At 43.7% G+C, this 17,515-nt stretch overlaps 6 protein-coding genes and 1 non-coding gene across 7 annotated transcripts; 6 read left to right on the plus strand and 1 right to left on the minus strand.

Annotated features, from left to right (window-relative positions):
- Positions 1-1,964: 1,964 nt before the first annotated feature.
- Positions 1,965-4,233, plus strand: F4807DRAFT_434415 (SGT1-domain-containing protein). Its single transcript, XM_047998797.1, has one exon. The coding sequence runs from the start codon at positions 2,049-2,051 to the stop codon at positions 3,897-3,899; it is 1,851 nt and encodes a 616-aa protein (XP_047851908.1). The 5' UTR covers positions 1,965-2,048; the 3' UTR covers positions 3,900-4,233.
- A 172-nt stretch (positions 4,234-4,405) lies between these two features.
- On the plus strand, positions 4,406-7,321 carry F4807DRAFT_176194 (AAA-domain-containing protein). Its single transcript, XM_047993521.1, has 3 exons — positions 4,406-4,687; positions 4,762-6,850; positions 6,925-7,321. The coding sequence occupies exons 1-3, from the start codon at positions 4,598-4,600 to the stop codon at positions 7,143-7,145; spliced, it is 2,400 nt and encodes a 799-aa protein (XP_047851909.1). The 5' UTR covers positions 4,406-4,597; the 3' UTR covers positions 7,146-7,321.
- Positions 7,288-8,234, minus strand: F4807DRAFT_176187 (nucleic acid-binding protein). Its single transcript, XM_047993520.1, has 2 exons — positions 7,941-8,234; positions 7,288-7,872 (listed from the first exon to the last, which is right to left on the minus strand). The coding sequence occupies exons 1-2, from the start codon at positions 8,085-8,087 to the stop codon at positions 7,498-7,500; spliced, it is 522 nt and encodes a 173-aa protein (XP_047851910.1). The 5' UTR covers positions 8,088-8,234; the 3' UTR covers positions 7,288-7,497.
- A 2,197-nt stretch (positions 8,235-10,431) lies between these two features.
- F4807DRAFT_t110 lies at positions 10,432-10,515 on the plus strand. Its single transcript has one exon. It is a non-coding gene; the product is annotated as a tRNA-Pro (tRNA).
- Positions 10,516-12,120: 1,605 nt separating this feature from the next.
- Positions 12,121-13,859, plus strand: F4807DRAFT_176227 (nucleolar essential protein 1). Its single transcript, XM_047993522.1, has 3 exons — positions 12,121-12,257; positions 12,555-12,826; positions 12,923-13,859. Exons 1-3 carry the CDS (start codon positions 12,218-12,220, stop codon positions 13,397-13,399), a joined length of 789 nt encoding a protein of 262 aa, XP_047851911.1. The 5' UTR covers positions 12,121-12,217; the 3' UTR covers positions 13,400-13,859.
- Positions 13,390-14,400, plus strand: F4807DRAFT_434424 (uncharacterized protein). Its single transcript, XM_047998798.1, has one exon. It carries the CDS (start codon positions 13,479-13,481, stop codon positions 14,076-14,078), a length of 600 nt encoding a protein of 199 aa, XP_047851912.1. The 5' UTR covers positions 13,390-13,478; the 3' UTR covers positions 14,079-14,400.
- A 1,500-nt stretch (positions 14,401-15,900) lies between these two features.
- Positions 15,901-17,469, plus strand: F4807DRAFT_462550 (uncharacterized protein; the record flags this gene model as incomplete). Its single annotated transcript, XM_048001846.1, has 1 exon — positions 15,901-17,469. One exon carries the CDS (start codon positions 15,901-15,903, stop codon positions 17,467-17,469), a length of 1,569 nt encoding a protein of 522 aa, XP_047851913.1.
- Between the last annotated feature and the right edge of the window lie 46 nt (positions 17,470-17,515).

Genomic DNA, 17,515 nt, shown 5'->3' on the forward strand with positions numbered 1-17,515 from the left:
TAAAAATTAATTAAATATAAATTATAATTTAAAATTATTAAATAATTTAATATTTAAAATAATTATTTAAATAATTTAAATAATAATTTTTAAAAATTTTTTAAAATTATTATTATTTTTAATATATAATAAAATAAAAAAATATTATAATAATAATAATAAATAATTATTTAATTAAATTTTTATATTTTTATATTATAATTTATATAAAAAATATTTATTTATTATTTTTAATTAATGTAAATATTTAATATAATTATTATTATTTTTTATTTTATATATTTATATAAAAAACGTATAATATTATTACGGAATAATTATATTTATATATATTTAATTAACGTAAATCCGTTAATTATTCGTATATATTATAATTAAAATTAATATAAAATTTTTTTATTAAATTTATTTTATTTAAAATAATAAAAAAAAAACTTTATAATAATTAAGATAAAAAATTTTTTATTTTTTATATAATAATTTATTTTATTTTATTATATTTTAATTAAAGTTTTAATTTTATAAATTATAAAAATTATATTTTATTATATAATTACCCGGAAAAAAAAATAAAATTAATTTTTAATTATTAAAATATAATAATATATTTTTAAATATACCGGTTTTAAACGGTAATTATAAATTTTAATAATCGTTTTAATAAATTTATTTTATTATTAATAAATATTTAAAAAAAAATAAATATAAAATAAAAAATATATTTTCCATTATTATTAAAATAATTTATTAAAAATAAAATAAAAATTTTTTATTATTTTTTTTTAAAATAAAAATAACCCGTTTTTTAACCGTTATTTATTTATTAATAATAATTTTAATAATTTTTTAAATTTTAAACTTTTAAAATATTTAATTTTAAAAAAAATAAATTAAACGAAAAATATATTAACGTTATTTTTTTAAATTATAAAATAATAAAATCCGGATTTTATTAAAAATAAAATCCGTGGTAATTAAAAAATTTAAATTTTTTTTAAATTAAAATAAATAATTAATTATATTAAAAATAAATTAAATATTAAATTATTATATTAAATTATTATTTAATATAATTAATTTATTAAAAAATAATAAAAACGTTAAAAATTTATAAATTTAATAATATAATAAATATTTTATTTTATAAATATTTACGTATATAAATATATATTTTAATATATATTTTAATATATATTTTATTAAATAAATATAAAAATATAAATAAAATATTTTTTTTAATTTTTAAGTTTTTTAATTAAATTTACGTATTATAAAATTTTTTAAATAAAAATTTTTAATTTAATTTAATTAAATTATTATAAAATTTAATTAATTATTATTATTATTTTAAATATTTAATAAAAAAAATATTTATTATAAAAAAATATTTAATTAAATATATAATTAAATATTTATTTAATTAAAAACCGGTTATATTATATTAATAATTATATATTAAATAAATATATATAAAAATATATTAATTTATTAAATAAATTAAAATATATTAAATATTTTTAAATATTTATTTTAAATAAAATTTTATTTAAAATTAAACGTTATATTAATAAAAATTAAATATTTTTATATATACTTTTATTAATTATAATAATCGTAATGATTTTATAATAATAATTAAATTAAATTAAAAACTTTCACTTAAAAAACCTTATAATAGTAAGTAAGGTAATGAGGCAATGGTAAAACGACAATTGACTTTTTTCGTGATGTTACGCTGACCTCATACCTATTAACCTGATTTATTTTGTTTTAGCTAGGTACCTGACTGTACGGTACCTACTACTAGGTAATAAGATGTCCACCATTAGCAAACTTGTACTATGTATATATACGTTCTTTGAAGACCAACCAATCAAATCATCGGTTGCTCTAATCTTATCATGCCTTCTGCATGGCTAAAAATTGATCTGTACAGGGAGTGTGTATACTGTGTTCGCCGCATACTTCCAATTACATTAAGAGCCTGTAAACTACTCTACTCACTTTTATATACACAAGATATAGAAAACACCCGAGGCCTTCCAACGATGGATCCTGGAGACAATATCGAGTTCTCTAAGAGCGACCTCGGTGAACTTCCTAGAAGTCTCCCTGAGAACTGTGTTGAGTATTTACTTTTTGTCTTAGACAATAAGAATGAAGCGCGCAGTCCTCTCCCCTACCTGGAAGACATCCGAAGAACAGCTATCCAACTATGTGATAGCATCACTAAAGGATACATATGGCAACGTGATTCCTTTCAACTACGCCTCGAAAGAGACCAGGACCTGGTCTATTTGCGTGGGGCTACCGACTACAGCGATTCGGTTGAGGATGAATGGCTTATAGTCTACTTACTTAGAGAGTTGACTAAATCCTTTCCTACACTTTGGGTGAGGATCTTTGATAGTGACGGGGAGTTTCTACTTGTCGAGGCGGCTAGCGTATTGCCAAAATGGCTGAGCCCTGAGATAGATAGCAATCGAGCATGGATCCACGATGGAAAGTTGTATATGCTGCCTATGGCAGCAAGTTCGGGGATAAAGCGACCCTTATCCTTACCCGAGGCCGTTGGATTCATCAAAACTAGCCCTGACGCTCTAGTGCATTCGACTTTTGTTGAGGCCGAGGCCTTCTACAGATTGGAAAAATACCCTAAACACATTACGGATACGATACATCACTCACTGGTCACTATACCTAGGAAATTGGCATGCATCCTCCACGAGAAACCTTCTACTATAGCACCTGCCGTCGAGGCATTCTATTTACGAAATCCTGTCGCAATGAAATCCCTTATGTCGCCACCGGAGGATATACACTTTCCGCCAAAGGACCTAGTAACCGTCAGCGTGAAATTTACGAAGGTCTTATTCGCGCAACTCAAGTCCCAGCGCTTTCTAGCTCCTCCGATGTGGAACGCTGTATTGGAAGCTGTTGAACAGCAGGTAGCCGGTGCAGAGGACGCTCAAAAGAGAATGTCTCGTTTGGAAATGGGTATTAAAGTGGCAAGCGGTTTCGAGATGCTTGCTACTGATGCGGCTAAGAAAGACAACCGCCTCGCGCGCGAATTTGCTATGGTTCTTGAGGACGTAGAGGAGGACGGTGCTCAGGCGCTACCAACTAATGAGGATATAGGGAGCTGGGAAGATGCGTACAGGGAAGACGATGAATCTTGGTTAGATATCAACTTTGAGCAATTTGAAAATGAGCTCGAGGGAAACCGTGGCCCTGGGGGACGATCCAAGGACGGGTTTGGTGATTCGTCAGCGCAGGCGAATTTACAGAAAATTGTGTCTCGGTTTGAGGCCTTTTTAAACGATGAAAAGGCCGGCATTGACGGCGCTGAGATGGAAGACATGGAAGACATGGATGAGGATGAGGATGTGTCGGATGAGAGCGAAGAAGATAGTGACGATGAGGATAAGGCTGTCAGTTTCGATGAAGAGCAATTCTCGAGGATGATGAGGGAGATGATGGGGCTCCCAGCTGTGCAAGCGGAAGATTCAAAGAGTGGCCCTGAACATTCAGATAATACTAACGCCCGAGGTGTTACGGAGGAAGATGAGGACGAGGACATCAGGCGGTTAGCTGCTCAGATGGAAGCCGAGTTGAAAGAGTATGGTGCTCTGAAGCTTGATCCGGAGCCTGAGCAACGGAGTGCGATAGAAGCAAAAGACGGTAATGATCCCAAGGGAAAAACGAAGGAGGACTCGCTGCAAAAGGCCGACGACGGAGAGGAAAGTAGTGAGGAGGAGGTCGACGTCGATTACAACCTCGCCAAGAATCTACTGGAAAGCTTTAAAAGCCAAGCTGGAATGGCAGGACCTGCGGGAAATATCCTAGGGATGATGGGTCTACAATTACCCAGAGACGAAGATGAAGAGGGTGATGATTGAAAACATACGCAAGTAGGTAGGTATGCAATCTCGAAAAGTTGTATAAAAATAAGAAAGTGAGTATAATGTGTATGTTCCAAGGTACTTACTGGCAGCACCTGTAGTTGTTTCAACTTTGACCTACAGACATGTACTTACCCAGGTACCTCAGGATTCAACTAAGAGGTACAAAGTTCATATGTACATGAACGTAACTTGACCCTGTACCCTGGAGTAGGTAGTGGCCCACTCATTATGGCGTATGCAATACTACACAGTACATATGGATACCTATTGCATCTGTGTAGAATTTCCAGCCTTCTACCTATGTACATAAGCCACACCGTTCCGGGCTCTTTCAAACCCCACCACGCAAGACCGGCGCGACGTCACTGGATCCTTCTAAAACTTGTGGCAGACGGCAGCTGGAGGCGTGAGATCTTCAAAGTCGTTCCTGGATCTGGCCTTTAGTTACCTTTTACCTTTATTATTGTAGCATCGCTTTCTATACGCGTCCGTTATTGGATTAGGGGTTTGCCCTTGTGATGCCTTGAAATAAGAAACGTCAGATCAATTCCTAACTTATTCCCTGCGCTCTCGATAGCGTTCGAAAAAAAGAAACCAAAAACCCATTGTCGTTGTAGGCGGCATATAGGTGCAAGAGCCAAGATCCCACAACCACGCCTACGCGAGACGAGCTGAGACGAGCCGAGGCGAGCATGTGGCCGAGCAGCAATGTTTCTAGCCTCCAAAAAACATACGATGAGGCTTATCTAAAATGTTCAACTGCTGTTTATTATGAGAGCCAGGTCTGTACATGTCCCTGTCGACAAATCATAGATCACAAAATTGGATCCAACTAACTCTTTGATCGCGTGTCTAGGGCGACGAGAAAGAGGCGATGCTGTGTTGGAAGAACGCTCTCGATCAGATCCGCCAAACCCCTACGAACAAGAGACAGGGCACCTATTCACCAAAATCTGAGACCGAACGGGCCTTATTAGAGAGTTTAAGGGAGTTAGAGGTACAATGCAAAGAGAGGATTGATCTCCTGGAAGCTCTTAGGATATCTCGAGAGGAGGATCCGTCGTTCCAATTTACCCAGTCAAGCGTAGGGACCGAAGCCAGTGCGGACGGCCGCACAAACCCAAATACGCCAGAAAGAGGTTGGATTGGTGATGGAACAATACCTGCCATAACATATACCGAGTTATCCAAACCACCGCTCCCTAAACGGCCATCCTTTCCCTCTAGAAGTTCATCGGAGCAGGCAATATCGGGACTCCGCAGTGCAATGATGGAACAGGATCCGTCATCAGCGACAAAGCCACCATCGCTTCCTCCATATGGCGCATCTGTCCCGAGAAGAAGATCCTCAAGGTCGCCCAGCCCTGAGAAGGAAAAGCACACCATGAGGACGACGTTACGGTCAGGTAAACAAGATAAATCCTCAAAAGCGCACCGGCACACACCAGCCAAGATAAGCAAAGGCCCAGGAGCCAGCAAGGCTGCGACGTTGGCTTGGAGTAGTCTCGAAAGGGGAACCTCTACAGAGGTAACTAACTCGCCATCTAGATACTCTGAACCGCGGCGATCCTACGAGCAGGTGCGAAAGAGTTCCTCGTCAACCCCTAGGCATTGGGATAGTCACACAAGACGACTAGTAATTCCTCCGGACGCCTCTACTTCAGCTGTCCGCTCAAGTCCTGAGCCTTCCATGCGAAATTCGGCTGATTACTCATCACCTACACCATCATCCCTCGCCCTTGGTGCTGCATCGAGTGCCCTAGGCGCGCTGGCCATCCAAGAACGAGACGAGATTAATCCTACAGCAATCCGGATAGAACGAAGGTCAACTCCTAGGAAAGCGACTGGTTCAAGTTTCGATGAACCGAACAGCACAACTGCCCGAAGTCCAGGATCTCTCGAGGCCGCCCTTAGGACAAACTCTAAGGAAGCTTCAGCCAGGAGGAAACCCGTGGATCGCAATAGAGCATTCGAGCCTAACAGCGCTAGGAAGCGGGTGGGTCAGCAGGCCTCTGATCATGACGGAAGAGACGAAATATCATCTAGCGATGAGCAGGTTAGAGCCGGCTCTTCTAGCCGAAAACTTAAAGGCAAGCAGAAGGAGACAGTCGTGACGTCTGACGCAGAGGACCGATCCTCAGCAGACTCGGTTAACGAAGAGGGGAAAAGAGCGAAAAATGAATGGGAAAGCAGGAAAAAGGCGATATTGAAGAATTTACCGCCGGGCATTGATGAGGGGGCTGCAAAGGCAATATTCAACGAAATCGTGGTGCATGGTGATGAAGTCCACTGGACTGATGTTGCTGGTTTGGAGATTGCGAAAAACGCATTAAGGGAGGCGGTGGTATATCCTTTCCTACGGCCAGACTTATTCATGGGCCTGCGTGAACCAGCTAGGGGTATGCTGCTCTTTGGACCTCCCGGGACGGGAAAGACGATGCTGGCTCGTGCTGTCGCAACAGAGTCGAAATCCACATTTTTTTCAATCTCAGCGAGTAGCCTAACCAGCAAATATCTCGGGGAATCCGAGAAGCTGGTGCGTGCATTGTTTGCTTTGGCAAAGGTGATGGCACCGAGTATTATATTCGTTGACGAGATAGATTCGCTTCTCTCTCAACGTACTGGGTCTGGAGAGCACGAAGCTACTAGGAGAATCAAGACCGAATTCCTCATCCAATGGAGCGACCTGCAACGGGCCGCAGCAGGCCGCGAAAGCAACAATGGGTCGAATAAAGAGCGAGGCGACCCGAATCGGGTGCTTGTGCTAGCAGCCACCAATTTACCATGGGCGATCGACGAAGCAGCAAGGCGGAGGTTTGTAAGACGGCAGTATATTCCCCTACCTGAGGCGGAAACCAGAGCTACTCAATTGAAGACACTACTCGGCCAGCAGAAGCATAGTCTCACGGACACCGATATCACAGAGTTGGTGGACCTTACAGATGGTAAGTGTGATATGAATCTGCATATTATATAATGTGAAAGTAATACTAATCGGTATTTATTTTTTCAAATCTAGGCTTCTCAGGCTCGGACATCACTGCATTAGCCAAAGATGCAGCGATGGGGCCCCTTCGCGCATTAGGTGAGGCTCTTCTCCATATGACGATGGATCAAATTCGGCCCATCGAACTCGTAGACTTCAAGGCTAGTCTTAAGACAATCCGACCTTCCGTTAGCAAGGAAGGGTTAAAAGAATACGAAGACTGGGCGAGGAGATTTGGGGAGCGTGGTGGTTGAAATCATTCCACGGTTGGATTGGCCTGGTAGAATTGGGGTTTGCCAGGTGATAAACTTAGGCCAAACATTGGTGGCGCTCGAGGGATTAGGAACGAGGGGTTGGCATACGATGCCCATGGTCAGATATCCCGTTCAATATGAGTTATGTCGACGTATTGCCCTCCAAATAGCTAGGGTCGATCAGATCGGCAATTGTACATAATGTATGTTACATGCGAGTGATGAGGTATATACAGATTATCGTATGTAACCGAATTCACGTCCTACCACCTTCGTCGGTAGGGGTGACACGACGAGGCCGATACTCTGACACTCATTCGTGAGCACTTTTTACTATTATAGGTTCGCGGTTTCAGTCAACATCGTCTATTGTGGTAGTTTCAGCAGGTTGTGCAGAATATATGCCAAGCTTGCGACTTGTTCGTAATGCCTTCTTCACTTCCAGTGCGATTCTTTCCGCGTCCCTTATGGCCGTCTGTATCTGCTTCAGAAAAGCTCTCCGCTCGTCTTTGGCTGCTCTCTTGGCTGCTGCCTCGGCCAACCTCTCTTCTAAGGTGGGGATAGGTGGTCGCTCGTCGATAGGTTCGCCGTATGGTGCTATGATGTGCTTGACGACGTGGCGCACATGCTGCGATACCCTCCAGGTTGGTGTTATTGCTACTATATCGCCTTGCCGGACAGAGTTGCGCGGATCGTGGACTAGCTTGAATCGTGGCTCTTTGAAATACTGCAGTAAATGAGAGAGTTGAACATTAGCCATGGCCGCTTTTCTAGTATTCTAGTAGGCAAACTAACCTTCTGGACTTTCGGCTCCCACCGAAATCCTCCCAACTTGACCTTCACGGTTTTGTCCATTAGGCCGGCTGACACCACGACACCAAGCATCTCCTTGGCTACCTGTCGCGTGGTATTAGCGGCAGCTGCCACAACTTCGACCACCATTCTTCAATGACTGGATTCCTTCTTTTCAACCCAGTCTCGTCCTTGAATTCCTAACCTCGCTAGTTCTTTGGTATCATTCGGTGTTAAGCGGCTCTGTTCGCCCAATGGACCAAAAGTTTTTGAGGCAAGAGCTACAATCGCTCCATGGTCCAATTGGGTATCGTACCGACAGGAAAAATAAATTTGCCGGCGCTATCGATAGAGTTTCGCTAACCCACTTTTATACTCTAAAACAACGGCCTACGAAGGTGCACCTATTTCTAAAGTACTTATGTAGCTACGTCTTCTCTAAAACATCCATCTCTTCATACTAGGCATTCCGAGCAACTGATTTCAACCCAGGTCATTTAACGATCTTAGTTTACCGAGATGTAAGGACGAATATATTCAGACATGAAACAATCATTTGCGGTCAAGGCCACCATCGTATTCTGCTGTTCACGAGATCACATCAACGCCTTATTTTCTCGAAAGGACCTCAACCTATCTGGCAGAACAGCGCCACACTATTCGATCACATCTCCTTCTTTAGTAACAACAGTATTGCATCTACTCGATGCCCCGGGAATGGCCCGGGGCTCCCTTAAAGAAATATATTTCGACCTCCCGATTGAATGAATGCACTAGCCAGGTATCATCCCATACACTAACTAGCTCAGATACCACAGCAGCATAGCAAGCGAGCTGAAACCATAATATCTCTCATGTTTTTATAAATGTCCAGGCGGTGATCAATTTTCTCATTCAGGCGCAGAACTATGCATATACAGAACTCCAGCTGAGGTTACTCTATTTCCTAACACCTGCCAAGGCCATGGAGGATCGGCAATTTTTGAGTCGAGCTGAAAGGAGAGGTATACTTTATTACAGAGTAGTCAATAATACTATGAGCCATGTTTTAACATACTGCTTGCCTGATATGTACAAATATTCCTTTCAGCATCTAGAAATTATCTTCATGTCTCATGCTACCTCTACAGCCTTGGCCCAATAGACAGCAGTCATCCCTTATGGCATTCGCGAAGTATTAAGCCCGCAGGAGCCATGAACCAAGGGCCAACTGCCAACAGGGCGGCCTCGTACAAGCCGGTCAATTACTTCTTAGCTCATGGGGGTGGCTGGTCGAGAGACTGCGTTACTCTCCTAGGTATGTTGGATTTGGAAGGCGGCTGTGTACGTCTCTCAACAAGCGTCATGGTCTCGTAGATTCAAGATATTGGCAATACTTATCATCGCAATACGAGACTCTACCCCTTTCTATATACGAACCCAACTTAGTGGGCTAACTACATCGATGATTCCAATGCTTTTGTCGACACAAATCCCCACGTCCTCGCTCGGTATAGTAGTAATGCCGGTACCCCTTCCTCCCCCGGTGACTAGCTATCCTATACAATTTGTCAGTTTGACGACGGGTATAAGTGCGGCGACGAATCAGATACTTTAACGGAGATCGTAGATAGTTGTCATTAATCATATTTTTTATACTTATCACCCTAACCTCGGAATGGCGGCTTAACCTTACTTTACTCTTGGTAATAAGTCTGTTTAGCACACGACATTACAGTATTTTCGTTGCAGAAGTTGGCTACTGGTTAATTGGCCCCTTTCCAAGATCCAGTAGCAAGATCTAGGATTTCGAATCATTTCAACCCGTTATACTACTTAATCGTGCCTCATATCTGTTAAGATTAAGATTATCTTGTGCGCACCATTCCTAGCAAATTATATTATTAATTCATTCTAATGGGGCCAAATATGACGAATATTGAAATGTTCACATTCTGTTGCTTGGTGTTCATAATATATAATGGGTTATAAGGATGATGAAAATATAAATGTTCACCTTAACATATTGACGCCTTTCATAATGAGCATCAATCGGCGTTTGCAGGGAGTGATTTGGTCGTGAAGAACAATACCGTTAATTTTATAAGCGGTGAACTAGGTTTTATTTTTGGTTGGATGATATGATGTCTGCACGTATGGAGGAGAATCAACGAAAATGGATAAGAAAATGTGTATTGCTTGATTAAAACGTGAGTACATAGTGGTTATAAGATACAATATATCAGATGTAAGGTTTCTTGCCATGTTGAAGTAATTAGAAGTGCTTCAATACTCCTCTTGACGAGTAAAATTTAAAGGCGTCGTGTTATTCGTAGCGTACCTTCAAAATTGTTCATGTGGATGTTTGTCATAATGTGCCTTCGAGATATCAGTCGTAATCTGACCTCTGTCTACGCCTTATCCTCGGAATATCGTACCCATAATGACTCATAGGACAGTCGGGCACAAGGTTTATATACCTAAATAATTACCGTCACTATACAACAACAAAGACGGCGTCTTGGAGAAGTGGTTAACTCACTCCCTTTGGGCTTAGGCATATTGGGAGAGGTCAGGGGTTCGAACCCCCTAGACGCCCTTCAATTTTTTTCCTTTTCTCTTGCCTGATTCTTCCCCTGGCTTAAAACTATATATTCCTTTAGCTAATATTGTATACAATCAGGAATCAGGGATAAGGAGACAAGAAACATCTAATCACTCGCAAAATTCGGTTCGGATCTACAGAGAGCACCACTTGTAGTTAGGACAATGCATTTTTGGTATAAATGGCACAAGGCAAAATAGAGGTAAAATCATGTACCGTTCATGATCTGTATTCTTGGTTTGATACACTAGGTCGTGTGAAGCTGTATTTTGCCTCCTAATCCCTGGCTGTAGACGGATATCAGTTCAAGGGATACATATTGTCATGATGCGGATCTAGTAGGCAGGAAATCAATAATGTTAGTACACGAGAGCATTACACCTTCCTCGCCTGATAATGCGGTATAATATATATACTATACAGGAAGTGGCTTTTGTTTAGGTACACTATTCCTCTCCTACGGGCTAAACTGCAGTCCGACCAAACCTCTAACACTTCCTGTACCCGCCTAGTTGTATATTAGTCGAACAAGATCAAATCTTATACACGCTCTTTTATTTCGGGTAGAATTAATAATATTTTACGCTTTGTGACAGCATCTATGGATGTTCCATAAAGTAACGACACCGAGCCCCTATTCTGATACATGTCAAGGCAAGTGTCTTCATTTTAAGGGGTAGGATTAAATCACCTAAATGAATAATATGATCGTACTGCGGATATATCAATTAACGAGGCTTACATACTCACCTAGCGGCTCACTTCTCATTTTTTTCTGTTAGTACCTATCTTTGTCATCCTCATTCCTACATTGTACGTTCCTACATAGTACACCTAGACCGGATACGTAAACAGGGATCCCAACCTGGGTTTGTATGTGGAATGACTCTCCGTTGCTCTGATTGCTAGGGTATATGCGCCATCTGGCTACACCGAGCAATCAGAAGGCTTCGCTATGACGGGGTTCGCATTACTGTCGGATGACTGCAGGTAATGTTGGCCCGTTGAGCCCGTCGAGTTTCTCCGGAATCCTTCACTAGTAGGAAATCTTGTAATAGGATGAGGGCTGAGTAAGACTGATAACTCCTTCTACAATTCTGTAAGCTTAAGCGGTAAGCAGCGGGTTTTCGTCCATCCGAATCTAACAAATTGCTTAGGGAATTGGAGACTGTGAAGTATAGTTCTGTGTTTCTTTTCTCAAGCTTTCGGTGAACTCTTCTCTTGAAGAGGAAATGTTTGATGGAATTAGAATCGGTGCAGTTAGTATATCTGTACTATGTGCCAAGTGGGGTTATGGACGGGGTAGGTGTGGGCTATGGCATATGCAGGTTACACTACTTATGTACCTAATGAAAAGCATCGATTGATCCATCGTATAAAAGCAAACCTTGTTCAGGCCAATCAGATTTGGTGCCTGTCCGGAGTTGTCGGAGACAAAAACCTTCTCCACATGGAAACGACCCATCTCGAGTTTCCTTTTTTCAACATTTCTTTCACTTAATCCTCCGTCCCCGTCCCCCGCCCAACAATAGTCAGCATTGATCAGATTTAGGCGTCATATTCTCATATTATATACTTTCACCATTCAATACCATTTACTACTAATTGCCTGTGGCGTGCTGTTGTCCACTAACAAACTTTGTTGAGGATCAACTCACGTTTATCTCCGTCAATCCGCCTCTCAGGAAATCCAACAATGCCTACCACAGCAGAATATCGTACTGGAAAACGCCCTCGTAAGTTGGACAATTGCTGTTTTTGACACTGCGTGGTGTGAGGAGAGACAAGAGACAAGACGCCTTCGGACGTCCCACCTATCGCCTATAGGTAGCTCCGAGCTGTTTCCCTCAGCCGCAATGCCTTGCTCTTTATTACCTACCCACACCGCTTTAGAACGGCTTCTGTTAAAGGAGATCGTCGCGGCCATTGTGCTTCTAGACCTGTGTGGCCTGCATAATATCTGCGAGCACGATTTTCCCACCCTGCTTTGCCTTAGCGACATCAGTATCTAACACCAATGGCTCCTCATACAGGTACTCAGTCGTTACCTCCTCCAGCTCTCCCTCAGCTTGTCGCCGAGCAACAAGTGCCCATACCCTCTAGTGATAAGGACAGCCAAAGGCTCATCGTCGTCCTATCCAATGCCAGCCTCGAGACATACAAGGCGTCCCACGGCGGCGGCGCCGGCCGTGCCGGTATGCAGCGCGACGACAAGTACTCGCTCCTCAACAGTGACGAACATATCGGAGTGATGCGCAAGATGAACCGCGATATCAGTGACGCCCGACCGGATATCACGCACCAGGTACGCTGTGAATGTCGTCATTTCCTCGCTTCTCAACAAGTCTTATCCCTCTCGAGTTGGCATTCAACATGCTAACTATCTATCCCACTGACGTAGTGTCTCCTCACCCTCTTGGACTCGCCTATCAACAAGGCGGGCAAACTGCAGATCTACATCCAGACAGCCAAGGGCGTTCTGATCGAAGTATCGCCAACTGTCCGTATTCCCCGAACTTTCAAGCGGTTTGCTGGTTTGATGGTTCAATTACTCCACCGCCTGTCCATTCGCTCGACCAATTCTCAGGAGAAGCTTCTCCGAGTCATCCAGAATCCGATCACTGATCACCTCCCCCCCAACTGCCGCAAGGTCACACTGAGTTATGACGAGAGTACGGTGCGTGTACGAGACTATATCCAAGGTCTTGGACCGAAGGAGAGCATATGTGTCTTTGTCGGCGCAATGGCCAAGGGCCCCGACAATTTTGCCGACGAGTATGTGGATGAGAAGATCTCTATTAGCCAATACAGCCTCTCAGCTAGTGTCGCCTGCAGCAAATTTTGCCACGCTGCTGAGGATGCTTGGGATATCCTGTAGGTTGGCCTCCCAAGCTAAACCTTTTTTTTTTTTTAGAGGAGGAATGCGAGAGGAGGGTAGGTAGTGGAACGTGTTAGGTATGAATAATGAATGGACGCTGACTTGCGGAAACCGCTATACAACATCGCGGCCGACGCAGGCATCGCCGGAACTTGGGTCTTGGGGTTTTTGTTCTGTCTCTGTTTTTACAACCAAAACATCAGGCGTTCAACATGAGATCCAAGACGTTTTCACCGTCTTATGTGGGCCACTTCAACTTGGCCCACAACCCTCTTTCTTTTGTCTTTCTCCTGAAACTCTCCTGTCTTCAATCACGCTGTCCCCTTTTTCCTGTCTGACAGTAGGATTTGAGCCAACCGTGGCTCGACGTCTAAACTCGGTCGAGGCCGAGGTCCAGAGACGTAACCAGTGGCCTCTCACACGGCCATACGGCCTGGGTTGGGGAGCGGGTCTAATCTATATGACAGGTGAATATGTCGGTACTATACTGGATAGCACTGCTCCGGTATGCAGAGTGCCCATTAGGGGGTTTGAGCAGGTCACGGCGTGGGGAAAGAGCTGCATATATGGGCGACTCCTGAACGAACTGACTTCGCCGATGACTACTGGTACCAGACAGAACGGAGCCCTTGGCAGTCTATTGCAGGTTAAATCGCTACTTCAAACAACTCACTCCTAGTCTATCGTCAGGTAGGCATCTTATCGGATGGCCTTACGATGCCCTAGTTGAGAGCTAGACGTATGTTAGAGCGTAGGATGGAACAAATACATTCATCTTGCATCTAACCGGATATGTGTTTGGGCAGGGAGTGCGTGGTGTGCGTTTAGTCACCTAAACCACTGGGACCTCGGTCAGGACTCCACGGCTTAGGTAGGAAAGGAGATGATGGACCACCGATACAGTCATACCTCTCCTACTTCAGGTATTGATCATGTACACAGCTGCATAGGTACTTGGGACCACATAAATCCAAAAAGACCAAACTTGGAATGGCTGCCCGCCTAACTTTAAACTACGTACGTGCTTATGTAAATAAGTTTCCACGACCAGAACGACGTGTAACCATAACTGTCCATTCAAAAAGCGGGGTGTGGAGAGAGTCCCCATATGAGAATATCGGGGTCAACGCTAATTCTATGCTGTCCACGGAGACAGCGGGCGTTCTTTTTCCTAAATCTTTCCAATTTTCCAATTTTCCTCTTACACAAATGTATTCTTGCATACCTAACCAGAATTACAAGTCCAATCAAGCTGTTCCTACCAAGACGCTGCTTTTGCGTGCAGATGTTCCAGTTATATACTAAGCAATATTCCTTCTAAACCTCAAATTTGTGCTGTTCGTGTAGGAAATGTTCCCAGGTACGCGCCATCCAGCATACAGCATAGGGCATATGGCATGGATTCGACGTGGCAGTTCATCCACCACTACCAGCACAGAGATATCTGGAGCCAGCGTCATTTTCACGCTGAAAACAATGGACACTTGAAATAATCTCTGTACCGCCCGCGTCGTCGCAGAAATCGTGGCGAAGACTGCGCATATACCATCTGAGCTCGAGCAAGCTCGTATTCAATATGGTTAAGTTAGTTACCTGGTAACGATATCAATAACCATGGGCCATAGTGCACACGCAAACGTTGTGGATGTTCGTTCACCACCGAGAAACCCCACCAGGTTGCTAGTCGTTCAATATACTACACTACACGTGTATGAGTGAGCCGGATAGACGCAACTAGACCAAGTCGGGTATCCAGTTGTATCCGATTCATGCGGCGGGATCTGCCGGAAAATTCTCAGAGCATGTCAAAGACGATGCCTCCTGCATTAGTACCTAATTTTGGTCTCTTGAGGGAGAGCTCTACACCATTGGCGGCCCACATGTGGGAAGTCCTCAGTTCTCTTTTTAAGATACTGAGTTAGCACGGCTGTTAGTATATTTTGGCTCCCAGGACATTTGCTTGTTCTGTTACTCAACTCAAGTCACTTTCGTTATCATTTCCCCCGTCATATATATATATATATATCAGCTTCATCAAGCCAAAGTTGGTCTGTCTGGAAAGAGTTCCGTCACCATCAACCGACATCCCCTCGCTCAAAGTGAAATTACCCTCCAAGTTAGAACGAAAAGTGTGGTTCATTCTCGCCTGTCAAGACAACTGTACATCTATCTGTCTGGATTTGGATATCTACATCATCCTTCGTTCCACCTTGTCCCACCTAGTATACTACCCTCGACTTTCAACGCTGGGATATCGCAAACTCCATCTTATAATTCGTTAATTATACCTTCACAGGTACCCCACAACACTGTTGGCCAGCTGACTAGCTGCGTCTCTGCATCCCTACCTTGCGAGGCTTCCTTCGTTATCCTCCCTCGCTCTGCATCTGTTCATACAGCTGTCCTTGGGTTGGCTACAGCTAGGCCAACGCGACTCGACTAGTGATCTTAACTTTTAATTTTATCGTGTCTGGCAGCTTGTCATGCATCATCAGCCCCACATGCAGGTCACACCGTTTGTTCAAGTTCGAGACCTTGCTCCGTCGGCTTCCTTCTATGCGGCCATCGTCCAGCCGCTCGGCCTGCGATATATATCTGCCAGTTCCTCTTCGATAATCTTTGGTGACGTTAACTCACCTACTCCTGAACCGGTTTTCGAGGTGAAGCAAAGCACCGATCCCAGTTCAAGACCAGTAAGACGCTGTCGCTTGATCCTCTCGGCGAACTCACCTTCAGTCGTTTCCGCCTTCCATACAGCCGCCCTACGAGCTAATCCTGACCTGGAGGGTGCCGGTGCTAACGTTAACTATCTCCGTTTCTACAATACTTCGGATTCGACCAGCGAGAGCTGCGCAAGGGCTGCAGACTTTGACGGCAACATAATGGAAGCCGTCCATATTCCCCATCCCGACTACGCTGGAAGCCATGCAGGCTCGTCCGTGCGTCGTACCCATTCATCATCCCATGAAGTCAGCCGTGTCCTTGATTGGAATCTAGATGTTGGTACTACCTCGGTTCCTTCGAGATCCGTCGCAAGCTCAGCTACGCCTAGCTCGACTGCAGTCAGCCGCACGTCCGATGGCGAGCCCTATACCTTGATGCGGAAAAGCATTACAACTTCGACCGTCGAGGCTTCACCGCGCGAGGAATCAAAAGGGTTCAGTGCTAGTGCCATGGTTGGCACCATCCTGAGTGTAGCTGCTGGTGTAGCTGCCGGTGGCGCGTTGACCTATTCCATGATGAAGGGTGGCGAGCGCGAGCGCGAGCGGATGGCTTACCGGGAGGCCGCGCCACCGCTTTCGCGACGCACGACATACCCAGACAACAACTCGGATAATCGACCTAGATATTATCCACCATCCAGTTACTCCGGTGGACATTCCCAGGCCGGCGGCCCGAGAAGCAGAGTGGTTGAAGAACTTGATGATCGTGCCAGCCGACATTCAAGTCATCATAGCACTGGCAGCCGAACCCGGGGTCGCAGCGAGGCAGGTTCTACAAGGCGTCCGTTAATGATTGCCGACGTCGAGCATAGGAGTAATGCGGGCTCGAAGCACAGCGATTCGCCAAGGCTCTTGATGGACACAGAACACCGCAGTCATTCGAGCACCAAGCACAATTCGGACAGCCGCAGCCATGCGGGATCGAGACACAGTGCAACGACACCCAAGCATTCACCCCGGTATTCACCCGAGTCTGATCAGCGTGGTTACTTAAGTTCGAAACATGCGTCACCGCGGCATCGTGAAGCCGATGCTGAGACCTATATATCTGCTCGGAGCGAGAGATCGGCCGCTACGGTTCGACAAGCCCGGCCACCCGCCTCGGTTGAAACCGCGCCGCCGTCGCGAGCGCAATCTCAGGCTGGTAGCCGGTATTCCGCCGCCACGGCCAGGCCTAGCGGCCCCGGTCGCGCTCATAGTTACGCTTCGGCTAGGAGCATCCCATTTCAAGAGAGCTACGTTGGAAGTTGTCATAATGGATGGGACGATGATTTGAGCAGCATTGCGCCTAGCGAAAGCATCAGCAATATTGGCTATCGCCACGCTAGACGATCACAGCGCGCATGAGCAACGCGATTCTTTGCGAAGTTCCTGTCAGGACAGGATTTGCGGA

The sequence above is a fragment of the Annulohypoxylon truncatum genome (genome assembly GCF_022578515.1).
Source record: "Annulohypoxylon truncatum strain CBS 140777 unplaced genomic scaffold F4807scaffold_27, whole genome shotgun sequence".
Taxonomy (NCBI): Eukaryota; Fungi; Ascomycota; class Sordariomycetes; order Xylariales; family Hypoxylaceae; genus Annulohypoxylon; species Annulohypoxylon truncatum.

Bases quoted from the DNA above. Each gene is read 5' to 3' on its own strand.
- F4807DRAFT_434415 (XM_047998797.1), top strand. From the start codon at position 2,049: ATGGATCCTGGAGACAATATCGAGTTCTCTAAGAGCGACCTCGGTGAA.
- F4807DRAFT_176194 (XM_047993521.1), top strand. From the start codon at position 4,598: ATGTGGCCGAGCAGCAATGTTTCTAGCCTCCAAAAAACATACGATGAG. The intron at 4,688-4,761 runs GTCTGTACATGT...TCGCGTGTCTAG, and splicing joins CTGTTTATTATGAGAGCCAG to GGCGACGAGAAAGAGGCGAT. The intron at 6,851-6,924 runs GTAAGTGTGATA...TTTCAAATCTAG, and splicing joins GTTGGTGGACCTTACAGATG to GCTTCTCAGGCTCGGACATC.
- F4807DRAFT_176187 (XM_047993520.1), bottom strand. From the start codon at position 8,087: ATGGTGGTCGAAGTTGTGGCAGCTGCCGCTAATACCACGCGACAGGTA. The intron at 7,873-7,940 runs GTTAGTTTGCCT...CATTTACTGCAG, and splicing joins GGGAGCCGAAAGTCCAGAAG to TATTTCAAAGAGCCACGATT.
- F4807DRAFT_176227 (XM_047993522.1), top strand. From the start codon at position 12,218: ATGCCTACCACAGCAGAATATCGTACTGGAAAACGCCCTC. The intron at 12,258-12,554 runs GTAAGTTGGACA...CTCCTCATACAG, and splicing joins TCGTACTGGAAAACGCCCTC to GTACTCAGTCGTTACCTCCT. The intron at 12,827-12,922 runs GTACGCTGTGAA...CCACTGACGTAG, and splicing joins GACCGGATATCACGCACCAG to TGTCTCCTCACCCTCTTGGA.
- F4807DRAFT_434424 (XM_047998798.1), top strand. From the start codon at position 13,479: ATGAATAATGAATGGACGCTGACTTGCGGAAACCGCTATACAACATCG.